At 43.5% G+C, this 13,317-nt stretch overlaps 1 protein-coding gene across 11 annotated transcripts in view; it reads left to right on the plus strand.

Annotated features, from left to right (window-relative positions):
* The first annotated feature begins 865 nt into the window (after positions 1-865).
* The window catches only part of RIMS1 (regulating synaptic membrane exocytosis 1), a 318,140-nt gene continuing 305,688 nt past the window's right edge, over positions 866-13,317 (plus strand). For 3 of the 11 annotated variants that reach the window (XM_075862020.1, XM_075862023.1, XM_075862021.1), the window contains exon 1: positions 871-1,460. In XM_075862020.1, coding sequence (XP_075718135.1) covers positions 1,297-1,460 — 164 coding nt within the window. In that variant the 5' untranslated portion in view covers positions 871-1,296. Of the gene's footprint in view, positions 1,461-13,317 lie in introns of all 11 variants that reach the window. The other 8 variants (XM_075862029.1, XM_075862026.1, XM_075862018.1 and 5 more) reach the window with 5 other exon arrangements.

Genomic DNA, 13,317 nt, shown 5'->3' on the forward strand with positions numbered 1-13,317 from the left:
ACAAACGCGCGCAAAACGCAGCGTTTTTTGCGCGCGCAAAACGCACACGCTCGTGTAAATGAGGCCTGAGAGTGTGTGTGTAGTCCATCTCTATATGAGGGTGTGTGTGTGTAGTCCATCTCTATATGAGGGTGTGTGTAGTCATCTGTATATGGTTCGGCTGTAGTCCATCTCTATATGAGAGTGTGTGTAGTCATCTGTATATCTCTTTGCTGTAGTCCATCTCTATATAAGGGTGTGGGTAGTTATCTGTATATGGCTCTGCTGTTGTCCATCTCTATATGGCTTTGCTGTAGTCAATCTCTATATGATGGTGTGTGTGTGTGTGCGTACGTACGTACGTACGTACGTACGTACGTACGTGTGTGTAGTCCATCTCTATATGAGGGTGTGTGTGTAGTCCATCTCTATATGATGGTGTGTGTGTGTGTGTGTGTGTGTAGTCCATCCCTATATGAGGCTGTGTGTGTAGTCCATCTCTATATGATGGTGTGTGAGTAGTCCATCTCTATATGATGGTGTGTGTGTAGTCCATCTCTATATGAGGGTGTGTGTAGTCCATCTCTATATGACGGTGTGTGTAGTCTATCTCTATATGGCTCTGCTGTAGTCCATCTCTATATGGTAATGTGCCTGTCACCATGCTCATCATGCCTTGGGTTGCAGGTTATTACGTTATTGCCCCCTTACTGTCATCATGGGTAGCTAGCCACACTGTGCGCTGGGTCTCATCGTCTCTATGGCAGTCAGATTGATGAAGGGTGGAGCTGTGTATTTAATGCAGATGGTAAGCGATGTGTGACCTCCACAGATGTAACCACACATGCAGTATACACATACATCGTGTACATATGATGACAGGACAGTCATATGATGCCTGCCAGGGAAGGAGGAAGATGAGGGATGCTGCCGCCGTCTTGCCAGGGAGGGATGCAGTCATCCGCCCCTCCCCCACAGCCCAGTGTTAACAGCTTGTGTTCATTTCCCCACACCCCCCCCCCCCCTCCTCCACTCCCACATCAGCCTGTATGTCAGCAGCAGCGGCGGCAGCACCCGGGACAGCACGGACAGGAGGACGGCAGCGCTCCTATACTACACAGGGATGACGCCTCCAGCTGTGTGACACCTGGGGGGACTCGTCCCCCTCCCCAGAGCCTCTCCCGGCCGCTGCTAGGGATGTGCAGTAGCCCCGGTGTGACTGGCCGCTAGCGCTCCAGTAACAAGGTGGGGTGGGGGAGACAAGTGGTCCATAGCTCTCTGAAGGTGGCTGCTCCTCCCGCCCTCTATCCAAATACCATGTCTTCTTCAATGGGGCCAAGAGGCCCCCGGCCAACACTAGTGCCTCCCCCGATGCCAGATCTCCCCGATCTCAGCCATCTGACCGAGGACGAGAGGAACACGATCATGGCAGTGATGAACCGACAGAAGGAGGAGGAGGAGAAGGAAGAGGCCATGCTCAAGTAAGGACATCACATTCACTTCTTGCTGTAGGTGGCTGCCACCAGGAGAGCCTGGCATTCAGGTAGAGGGCTACGATTACCCTCCCTGCTGAATGGGGATGATGTCAGGCTATCTCTGTGCACTACAGCCCATCTTAACTCCTCAGGCTGTCATGTTTATGAGCTGTCATTTCAATCCATTGACAGGTAGCACAGCTGTGATTCACTGCACTGCCTACAAATAGAAGAGGTGCATTGATATACTGCAATAGACAGTGTAAAATCCTAGTGCATGGCCTGCAGGAGACCTGGCTGATGGACAGAGCTCCAGGCCTATCTATCCTAACACCATTGTCACCTCATAATCTCATTCATGATGACCAGTGCATAGAAGGTCTACGGGCGGCACAATGATGGCATGAGGGCATTGATCACAGGGCATAGGGAAGCGGGAGCAGTGGTCATCCATATCTCAATGATGTCCCTGGATGATAGAAGGGAAGTGGGCAGCTGACTCCTTCCTGGGAACACTCGCTGGTCCAGGGAACATGGGGTGTGGTTGCATTTTCTGATGGTGTAAAATGTCGAAGTGTTTTCATCTTATTGACAAGGAAAGCTGTAGCCATTTTATTCTGTCATTTATGGCTTGTATTCCCCTTTTCAATTAAAGGACAGAATGAGTCGGATGATATCAGTGTTGTCCATTATATCAAATGTTTCATATATATGATATACTTTCTACCACAGAGCAGTTGTATCTCATGATATGTGCATGGATTCATCATCATTGTATAGGCTGGCCGCTTGTTAATTCAGTAGAATGAATGAATTGTATGTAAGTGTTGGTGTGCCATTAATCCCCTGGTGTTTTATATTCCCCGGGCCTTGCAGGAAGACAACACATTCAGGACTGTCATAAAACACAATCACTTTGCATTCAGGAGGGATTGGATTTTCTTCTAACCACTCATATGGTCCTTATATAATTGGGGATCATTCGTAAAATAGTAGGGACTTCTAATCATTGCAGAAATCGGCCACCATAGCTCAGCTATAACTTGTGACCACAGTGGTTTATGGAGGATGGAGCGGACTACCCGTGACCAATGGCTGAAATAGTCCTCTATCTTTTAGGAAAAGGTATTTTAATGATTTCGTAAAAAAAATGATCTACTAGGAAACAGAGAATATAAAACATCCCTATCTCTTTGATCAAAAGCTAACACCTTATAGCGAATGAACCTGTTAACATCATACTGAGAAATCTGAACTAAGTCCCTGTGCAGGGACATGATGTCGGATACAGAGCTGGGATAAGGATTAAGCTGGCCTCTTATGAATGAAATAGTTATATGTGAAACACAGCATGGATGCTCATGTAGTCATGGGTGGGTGTGGCACAGTTTATTAGTTGGCAGTATAGAAATGTGGCACACTGGCGGCACAGAACCCAGGTAACCTTAACTATATTGCGTTTTTAATGTATCTAGAACGTATTAAGGATGACAAAATAATGACCATTACTGTTTTGAAGCCTAGGACATACTTGATGATACCTTCATAGCATACCATGATGCTGTGCTGTGCTACGCTGTTTCCGGCACCTCCAAACACTTCTATGGGAGTTCCTGGAAAAAGTGTAGCAAAACGCGTTTGATTGTTTATGGCCATCTCGTAAGGCAGTGGCCGAAGCCCAGCGACGGGTAGAAGGTAGGGCTCAGGGCTCCCTTCTGATCCCCATTTAAGAGGCATGAATATGCCATAAATGTCCGAGATGGGAATTCCACTTTAATACTGTCCTCCTGTTCTCTCTAGCAGCTCTGAGATAAATTTAGGCACGCCCAGTCAGAGATGCTTTATCCAGAATAAACGGTGCGCCTGCATCAGGCCCCCGGCGGAGCAAAATTTTCAACTGGTAAATGGGGCTTTTGGGCGGACACCCAGAGACAAAGGAGAGCGGTATTATTGTGTCTTCTTCTGTGTGTGTGTCCCCTGTTAGCCATTGCGCCCTTCACCTTCAAAGAGTTGTTAGTCTTTGTGGTCCTCTTTTGGGTCAGTCTGTCCGCTCTCCCTCCTGCAGTTCTATTCAGCGGCATGTGGCTCACTGCAGCCCAGCGCTGACGCAGTGTAGTGGTGCCACGCCTGATGAGTGGAGGAGGGAGGAAGGAAGGCATATAGTAGCAGAGAGAAGGGTTGCGCTGCAAAGCGGTAGATCGTGTGATAAGTACAGGAAACTACAGCACAGTCCTAGTACTTACAGCGCTCGGTTCAACCCGATCACTGGGAGCAAAGACAATACTAACCCTCAGCTCCCCAGCCTGTTTAGAACGGGGTCTAAATCATAAAACTTTTGCACTGGGCCCACCAAAGTGTTAAAATGGCTCTCTGCCCAGTAGTGAACTTCCTCCCCTCGTCTTTAGTGGAGTAACTTCACTACTGAGCATGTGCAGCACAGATTCTGACATTTTAACTAGGGGCCTTCGAGCAACGTCATGAGGATACTCCGTTTACAGGAGAGAACAAAGGAGAGGTGATAACCAATTTTCAATCGTGGCTAGAACATCCTCGTTATCTCTGTTTTTTTTTTTATAAATAGTGACCTTAAAGGCTATGTAAACCTTTGAAAGGCAATTTTTTTAATAAAAAGTTGTATCAGTGTGTTTTGTGTGAGTTTGTAAATACTTTTTATTAAAAATTATTTTAACTTTTTTTTAGCTACAGCTGCTCTGTATTTTCTATACAGAGCAGCTGTATTTAGCGCTTTTCACTGAATTTGTCAGTCCCGCGGACCTGATGGGTTCAGTGTCAGCGAGTTCTGTGTTTCTCTGACATGCAGGATCCACCTGTAATCTATTACATCTAAGTTCATAACTTAGATGTGATTGTTTACAGGTGGATCCTGCGTGGACCCTCTGTCACTGAAGCCGTCAGGTCTGCAGGACTGACGGATTCAGTGAAAAGCGTTAGATACAGCTGCTCTGTATAAAGAAAACAGCAGCTGTATCTAAAAAAGTAAAAATAATTTTTAATAAAAAGTATTTACAAAGTTACATAAAACACACTGATATACATTGCAGGAAGTTGAGAACTTTGTAATGCTTCGTTCACATCTGCGTCAGGACTCGGTTCATGGGTTCCGTCGGACGTTTCAGTCAGGGGAACACATGAACGGAATCCAAACTGAAATAAACGGAAACCATAGGTTTACGTTTGCATCACCATTGATTTCAATGGTTACGAATCCGGTGCAAATGGTTTCCGCTTGTCACCGTTGTGTAAGGGTTCCATTGCATGGCCCACCCTTTTATTCCTAGTCCCCAGCATGGCTCCTCTTCCCATTCATGGTCGCCATCATGGCTCCACTTCCATTCCTAGTCCCTAGCACGGCTTCCCTCTCTTAGGCCCCATGCACACGAACGTGTTTTTGCGGCCGCAATTCCCCCGAAAATCCACGGGAGAATTGCGGCCCCATTCTTTTCTATGGGGCCATGCACACGACCGTAGTTTCTACGGTCCGTGCATGGCCCGGGAACCCGCACCGCAGAAAGAACGGGCATGTCCTATTACGGACATCTTCTGCGGTCCGGGCTCATTGAAAACAATGACGGCGGCCATGTACATGTCGTACGATTTGCGGGTGGCCCGCGGCTGACAGTCCGCTGACAGTTCGCAGCCGCCCGACCCGAAAATCACGGCCGTGCACACGGCTACGGTCGTGTGCATGAGGCCTTACTTTATTCCCACCATGGCTCCCCTCCCTTTCCTAGTCCCCAGCATGTCTCCTCTCTTATTCTCATTCCCTAGCATGGCTCATTATTTTGATCTGAAGAAGGGGAGAGTGAATACCCTGGAACGTGTAATCTGTTTGATATTAAAGGTAGAAAAGCTGATAACTCCGAGTAGACTGTATCTATAAGTGGCTATATGTTTTGCACCGTCAGTGCAACCGTACAAGGTGAGAGCATTGACCACCATCAATAACCTTTTTTCCTCTCTATACACATTAATGCCCTAGTAGAACTCCCTGGTCTTGTTTTTTTGTTTTATATACTATTTAACCGGTTCAGGACCAGGCTATTTTCAGCCTTCAGGACCAGACCCCGTTTAGCCATTTTTAGCATGCGTTAGTTAAACAGCTCTAACTTTTTTATTTGTTGGGCTAGCAACGTGATTTTTGCAATGTTTTTTTTTCGTAGACAATGCAGGTTTCTTTTTTCTTTTTATACACATTCTTTTTCCTATTTTAGCATTTTCAGGCTTAATAATGTCGTTTTACCTTTTATAATAGACCTTATAGTTGTGATCGTCTTTGTCTACCCTAAATTTTGATATATTACATGTCTATTTTAGGGTAATTGGGTCAGGGTTAGCGTTACGACAATGATTGGCAGGGGGAGGGACGTCGTCTTTTTTGGGTGGGTATTTTATGTGTATTAATTACTACTTTTTTTTGCACTTTGTCTTACTTTTATTTTTTATTATTATTATGGTCTGTCCCTCAAAGGTCAGAAAAGTCCTTTGAGGGACTTTATTATTTTTCTTCTTTTACACCATGTTTTTCCACTGTGACTGGGGCTTCACACAGCAGCCTGAGTTACAGGGGAAATCATCCCTCTCATAGTGACTATTGTCACTAATAGGGCTGTGCTGGGTCTAGTGCCACTATCGGCACCCGGCGATCATATGACCAGCCTCTATGCATATACACAGCATCACTGAGCGCTGTATAGAAGAGTTCAGAGAAGATAGAAGCAGCAAAAGCTTTTTCTCCTCAGGGTCCCCGGGAGCTAAAACCTGCGCCGTAAATAGTCTATGGCGTGGGTTTTAGGGACCTCGAACGCCGGACGTATATACACAGCCGGCGGTCCGGAACCAGTTAAACTGTTGTCTTGCATGGTAAGGACTGGTAGGAGCAGCACCTACATATCATTTACATTAATAATGTAAAATGCACATTAACCACGTTGTGTCTGGATTACACAACCATGTAAGGTGAGTGTATATGCTTTTGGGTGAAGGATCTCACAGTGGTTTCCATAAGACGGATACTTGTCTCATGAGGCCCCCATGTTTGCTTTTTCTATTTGGATTGTGACCCCTGTTTACCACCAAAGTATAATGGGCGTTTGCGCATCAGAACTTGACCATGGAGCAATGGAAGAAAGTTACCTGGTCTAATTAGTCACATTTTCTTTTACATGTGGACGACCGGGTGCATGTGTGTCACTTACCTTTGAAAGAGATGGCACCACGATGAACTATGGGAAGAAGGCAAGGTGGCGGAGGCAGTGTGATGCTCTGGGCAATGCTCTGCTGGGAAACCTTAGGTCCTGGCATTCATGTGGATGTTACTTTAACACATACCACTTAGCTAAACATTGTTGCAGACCAACTGTACCCCCATTAATGGCAACGGCATTCCCTAATGGCAGTGGCCTCTTTCAGCAGGATAATGTGCCCTGCTAAACTGCCAAAATTACTCAGAAATGGCTTGAGGAACATGACAAGGAGTTCAAGGTGTTTCAAGGAAGTCTGAGATCAATGGATTTACACTGCTATATAGACATCCTATAGCCACATCCATGAGATCTGTGCTCAGGGACTAATAACCCCTCTAGGTTTGCCTTGCGCATATACAGAATACTGTAATGATACATGTTTACGACATTTGATAATATGGGCAGAGTATTTCATTTAAGAATTCATAAACTAATATCCCTAACATTTCTAAATTGATTCATTGGTTTGATAGTTGCACTTTGAAAATATATCCACATGAGCAAATTCCATGCCATTAGATATTCAGTTTTGTCATTGAGTCAGCTGTTTGAGAACATGATTTTCATTGTCCAAGCATGACAAGTTCCCCGAAGACTAGTCTTAGAACCACAAATATAAGGTTACTCCTTAACAATGTGAGATTAGATGTCCATTACTTTGAAGGTTCCCAGGTGACCGAATTGTCAAAATCATCAGCATTTTCTCCTTTCAGTAAATCAGAAACCAATAAAGTAATAATGGATATGCATAATGTTATCTCTTGTGGTGATCAGAAAAACAAGAAGGGCTTCATTCAGTAGGTCTGTTTCTTTTTCTTGTTTTTTAGTCCTATTTCTTCATTGCAGATCTCGAAGTCTTGTCGGTGCACAACAGTAATAGCATCTTTACTTTGTCCATTTAGTGAGTAAAGTAAAAAATAGTGTAGTACCGTGTTAGCCAGAAACAACATGCAATGTTAGATACTTCTGTGTCAAAAAAGAGAAAAGTATAGCAGGTATGATACGTTTATTGGCTAACCATAAAAGTTCTATATGCAGCTTTCAGAGCGCACAGGCTCCTTCTTCAGGCAAGTTTACAATGAATGACTTAGAAAAAAGCACATTTAAGATGTTGGGTAAATTCACAAACCACCATTGTTCATAACTTTTAGATGGAGCTGACCATGGTACTGTAGACATGTCCATGCGCTATCCATGGTCTTGTAGCTTTATAAAACAATTAGCTGTATTCAAATAGGTAACTACCTTATACGCTTATTATAACCAAAAAAAAATATTTTTATTTACAAATTTAATATACACAGATGGACAAGGAGTTTTCCTATGCGCTTCGTTCGTTTGTTTCCATACTCCCATAGCGTTTGAATAGAGTGGCAGCATGCTTGTTTGACCACTTCTGCGGTCGTGCAGGTAAGGAGCATCCGTGAACTAAGGACCCACATTCTAATGACTGTGATAGCCCCAGCAGTGGGACCCCCAGTGTTAAAACATACAAGACCAATTTGGGTTTGTTGCTGGGTATTCGCACAACGCGTCACTGCCCCCCGAGCTGGCCTCTGTACAGCTGGCCTCCTGGGATGACGTTTCGTCTCATGTGACCTATCACAGGCTGTATCATGACATGGAACGAAATGTCATCCCAGGAGGCCGACTGCAGAGACGGCCTGAGGAGCAGGGACGCATCACTACGGTAGTGCCAGGGGAGGAGAGTATGGTATTTTTTCTTTATCCCCTCTTCTGTTGTCTGCATCGGCAATTCCGTCCGAAATTCTGCATTTTCGGGTGAATATCCTTCGGAATCTGAGTTAGATTTGCTGCTGAGTTTTCCACAGCAAATTTGACCTGTGTGTACATACCCTAAAGCTTCTCTCTGTACACCCATAGACAGGCATGGACGTTTCACTTGGATACCAGACATAAATAATGTTTACTTTCTATAAACGGGGGTGAGTGTTTATTTAAAATTAGTGCAAAGTTAAAGTTGCCAATGCAACCAGTTTCTGTTTTCATGATGAGACTCTGAAAAATGCAAGCTAGAATCTTGTTGGTTGCTATGTGTAATTGCTCTTGGCACCAGTTATGATAAATTTCTCCAAATTTACATGACTAAGTAGTTTATCGTGATGATTGCCGTATATTATACTTTATTTATAAAAACCCAGGCAATCCTTCCTTCATTCAGAAGGCTTTTATGTATTTTGTGTATATTTTAAAAGCAATAACCCAAAATATTTACTATGACACTGTACAAAGAAAAAAATGCAACTATATGGCCCTGCTCACACTGCGTTTGTTGCTTTTTTTAAATTTTTTCGCTCGTGGCCATCAAGGCCCTGTTCACACGGAGTATTTTTACAAATTTTTTGGCGCGGAAGCCGCTCCGCAAAACTTGTCAAGAAACCGGCCGAAAATGCCTCCCGTTGATTTCAATGGGAGGCGGAGGCGGTTTTCTCCTGCGAGCGGTAAAACCGCCTCGCGGGAGAAAGAAGCAACATACCCTATCTTCACGCGGTTACGACCTCTGACCTCCCATTGACATCAATTGGAGGCAGAGGAAGCGTATTTCGCTGAGTTTTTTGCCTGTAGCACTCAATGGGCGTGAGCGAAAAACGCAGCGAAAATCGCGGCAAACGGCGTAGAGGAATGTCAAAATCTGCCTCAAAATCCCAAACGGAATTTTGAGGCAGAATTTTTCTCCTGCAAAAAACTTTGTGTGAACACAGCCTAAAGCTAATACAAGGACCGCCGGCAAAAAACGCAGCAAAAAGTGCTAGGAAACGAACGCCGCAGGTTTTTCTGCCTCCCGTTGATTTTAATGGGAGGTCAGAGGTGGAAATCGCGGCAAGAACGTACATGCCTCCTTTTTTTTTTCCACGAGCAGCCAAAGGCCGCCCTGGAAAAGAAAAAAGCCTCTGCCTCCCATTAAAATCAATGGGGGGCGATTTCAGCCGTTTTTTGTCACTGACTCCGACGTGGTTTCCGTGTCAAAATCAGCACCAAAAACTGTGTGAACAGGGCCTATACAAAGCTCTTTTTTTACACTATAGATATAGTTAAAAGTTGTTTTGCTTATTTATAACTGTACCCAGAAAGGAAGAAATGTTCCAATGTCAATCTGTCTGTGCCCATCTGTTTTTGCTTCTAGATGTCTGTGACCAGCCTGTAAAATGTGAATCTATGTTTACGCATCTGCTATGACAAGGCGATCAATAATTGAGACATATTAATAATATAACACACATTTGCAGATATGGACGGCCTGTAGAATGTTTTCATCCATAGATATAGACTTTAGTAGCAAACACCATTTTACATGGTCACTCTCATACATATTATTACTATTTGTGCTTTTATGATCTGTCCATGATTCGCCACATGTAACCATAACTTTGGTACATTAGTTGTTTTTGGCCCTTAACCACACAGGGTAGTGCTGTCATTTCCGCTTCATAAGATTTGATCCCAAGTATATTATTAAGCACATAGATCTGGAGTGCCAAAAATGTGTTTAGTCATTTGCCATTAGCTTTTTTTTTTTTGTGATTCCATTGAAAAAAAAAGTATTGTATGTATTACTCACGTACTTGTGCACTTAAAAAATGAGTAATATATACTGGCTTACTGAAGGCTGCAGTATAACTACAGCCAACAGGAACACATGCATTTTTAAAAAAAATACAAATGTATTATTTGCTTTGTAAGAGGAAGGAAGTAAAATAAGTAATAAAGTTATAATATCTAAAGTGTCTCACCTATAAAATATAGTTTGAAACACCAAAGTTAGATCTCAGATACCGTATAATTTTGGTAATGCGGTTTAGAAAACATTAGCAGTTATGTGATAGGTGCAAAGAGGAATTTCCCCACTTAAAGGGGTTGTCCAGGCATGGACAACTGATGACCTATTCACAGGATAGGTCATTAGGTCATTAGTATATGATCGGTGTGGGGTCCGGGTGTTGATAGGTCATCAGTTGTGCGTGCCTGGACAACCCCTTAAATGGGCCAGATTTCCTAATTCTGTGTAATAATTAGACAGTGTAAACTTAAACCAGGCAGTCAGAAGATGTGCCATACTTTATTATAGTGGTACACGCTGTATGATAAATTTGACACATTTTGCTAGACATGTTAGACACTGTTCTCTTTCTTATACCACCCCTTGATTGGCTTAGTTTATGGCAGGTTTTTTTGCCGCAATTCAGCACAATTTTGGCGCATGGTGGCTGATTTTAAGCTGCGCCTCTTTTCGCTAAACCACACCTCTAACCTATAGTGCAGCGCACAGAAAAATTGTCTAAAACAGTTATTAAATGTGGCGCATTTTGAATAGTAAATCTTCACAAATGTGCTTATTAGTTCTCAGAAATAAAGCCCCCTCTAAACCTTTATGTCCCCCTCTCGTCCTCCCTCTCTCTCTCTCTGTCTCTCTCTCATTGAAAGATTGCTCATGTTATAGGCACAGAATGAGTACATGCAGATGCCATATATTCTTCCTGAGTAAGAGACTGTGGCATTGGTCAGAGAAAAGATTATACCTATTTAGGTGCAAACATTTGCAGTTAAAAGCTAGAAGTAATATTTGTCCTTCCGGGTACACCGCTATCCTCTCACACTCCAAAAATATACAGATAGGGAATTTAGATTGTGAGCCCCACTGGGACAGCAAGTGAGGACAACATTGATTTGCAATGGAAATACAAGTATCCAGTTGGCCCATAAACAAAATAATTCCTCTAACAGCACAAACGATTTTGGACATTCCTTATTGTCGGGTGAGGATCAACCACCAGAGTGCTCAGGATGCCGCACTGTGTAATATCGTTACCAATCCCCAAATACACGCCTTAATTATAAGGAAACGATTATATTTATGCCAGACCTACCCTTTCCTCCCGCGAATACAGCTTCTCTAACATTCGGAAATCTGCTGATATTGTTTAAGGAAAGTTAGGCCTTATTCACACGACTGTAGCCATGTGCACAGCCGTGATTTTCGGGTCGGCCAGGGTTGGAGTGTGACCCGCAAGCCGCCCGCAAATCGCGAGCCATGTGCACATGGCCATGTCCATTATTTCCTATGAGCCTAGACGGCAGAACATGGCCGTAATAAGACATGTCTGTTCTTTCTACGGTCCAGGCTCCTGGGCCATGCACGGACCGTGGAAACCACGGTCGTGTGCATGGCCCCATAGGAATGAATGGGGCCGCAATTCTCCCGTGGATTTTCGAGGGAATTGCGGCCGCAAAAGCACGTTCGTGTGCATGGGGCCTTAGTATTACATAGCGCCCATTCAAACTAGTGGGTGAGCATGTAATAAATGGTCATGTGAAGTCTGCCAGGGCTTGTCTATCTTTCTAGGGGCTCATTGCTGTGGATTCCTTTGTGGGAATCCCCCATATATATTCCATATGCCCTTTTATCGGGCATATGGAAAGGGTCCTAAAGAAGGTTTTGCCTGGTAGCTTATGGGGACAACTGGGTGTTACCATTCTCCTTGTCAATGAGGCATGTCCCTACACACGCTGACACTGTCCAATCAGAGCTGATAGTGTCAGAATGTATAGGGATAGACCCTATTAACAAGGCCAATGGTGACACCCAGTTGTGAATTTATTCATACATTGGCAGGAGGAATATTAAAGGAATTGAACAACATAGAGTTGTAAGGAAAGGTGCCACTCTGTCTATACAGTAGTATATGTCGCAGTCTTCTGTCGAATATATACAGGGGGAAGTTCTTCCGACCTATACCTCGTATGTAAGACTCAAACAGATCCTAAGTGTGGCTGAAAATACTGGGCTTCAAGTGTATTAAATTATCAGCAATCGGAAAGTATGGACAATAATAAAGTATTTGGTGTCATTAATAGATTCTTCATTTTGGTGCAATACTGTAGTTTTAGTTAATAGTACAATGTCTTGATATGATTATGTGGTAGTAATTAATTGAGGTCCTGAAATATGTCCTATATGAGTGACTGCCAAGGGACCAGACTGTCTGAATCATATGTATATGAAAGCATGAATTATAGTTTGCAATGGAATCTTCGTTAACAAGCAGATATATTAGATGCAAGTGGAAAAATATGAAATGGGTGATATTTATCTACGGAAAAGTGGAGTAGTTGCTCGTGGCAACCAATCAGGTTCCTGCTTTAATTTTTCAAAGGGCCTCTGAGAAATAAAAGGTGTAATCTGATTGGTTGCTATGGACAACAACTCCACTTTTGCTATGCACCTATTTTAATAAATCTCCTCCAATGGGTTTTATTGGTCCTGTGATGGTGATCCCCACAGTGAAACAGTTTATTTTGCTTCAAATTGTAGGATAGAGCGACAGGTACTTGTGATGCAGAAGCTACAGTGCCAAATTGATAAAGGCACAGTTATTTTAAGCAGTATGCCAGTCTGCTGGGCTAGTGTTTCGGGGGCTGTATTTTAATGCATGGTGCGCACCTGTTGGGGAAGGCAGTACATGATCATGAACAATGCCAGCTTGTTTGTAAATCACTCATTCGGCCATGCCCACTTTTTCCGTCACAAGCTGAAATTTTAATTTTTGTCAGGGGGCATTTACAAATATGATGTTCATTTA

Source organism: Rhinoderma darwinii, chromosome 4 (assembly GCF_050947455.1).
Source record: "Rhinoderma darwinii isolate aRhiDar2 chromosome 4, aRhiDar2.hap1, whole genome shotgun sequence".
NCBI classification, from domain to species: domain Eukaryota; kingdom Metazoa; phylum Chordata; class Amphibia; order Anura; family Rhinodermatidae; genus Rhinoderma; species Rhinoderma darwinii.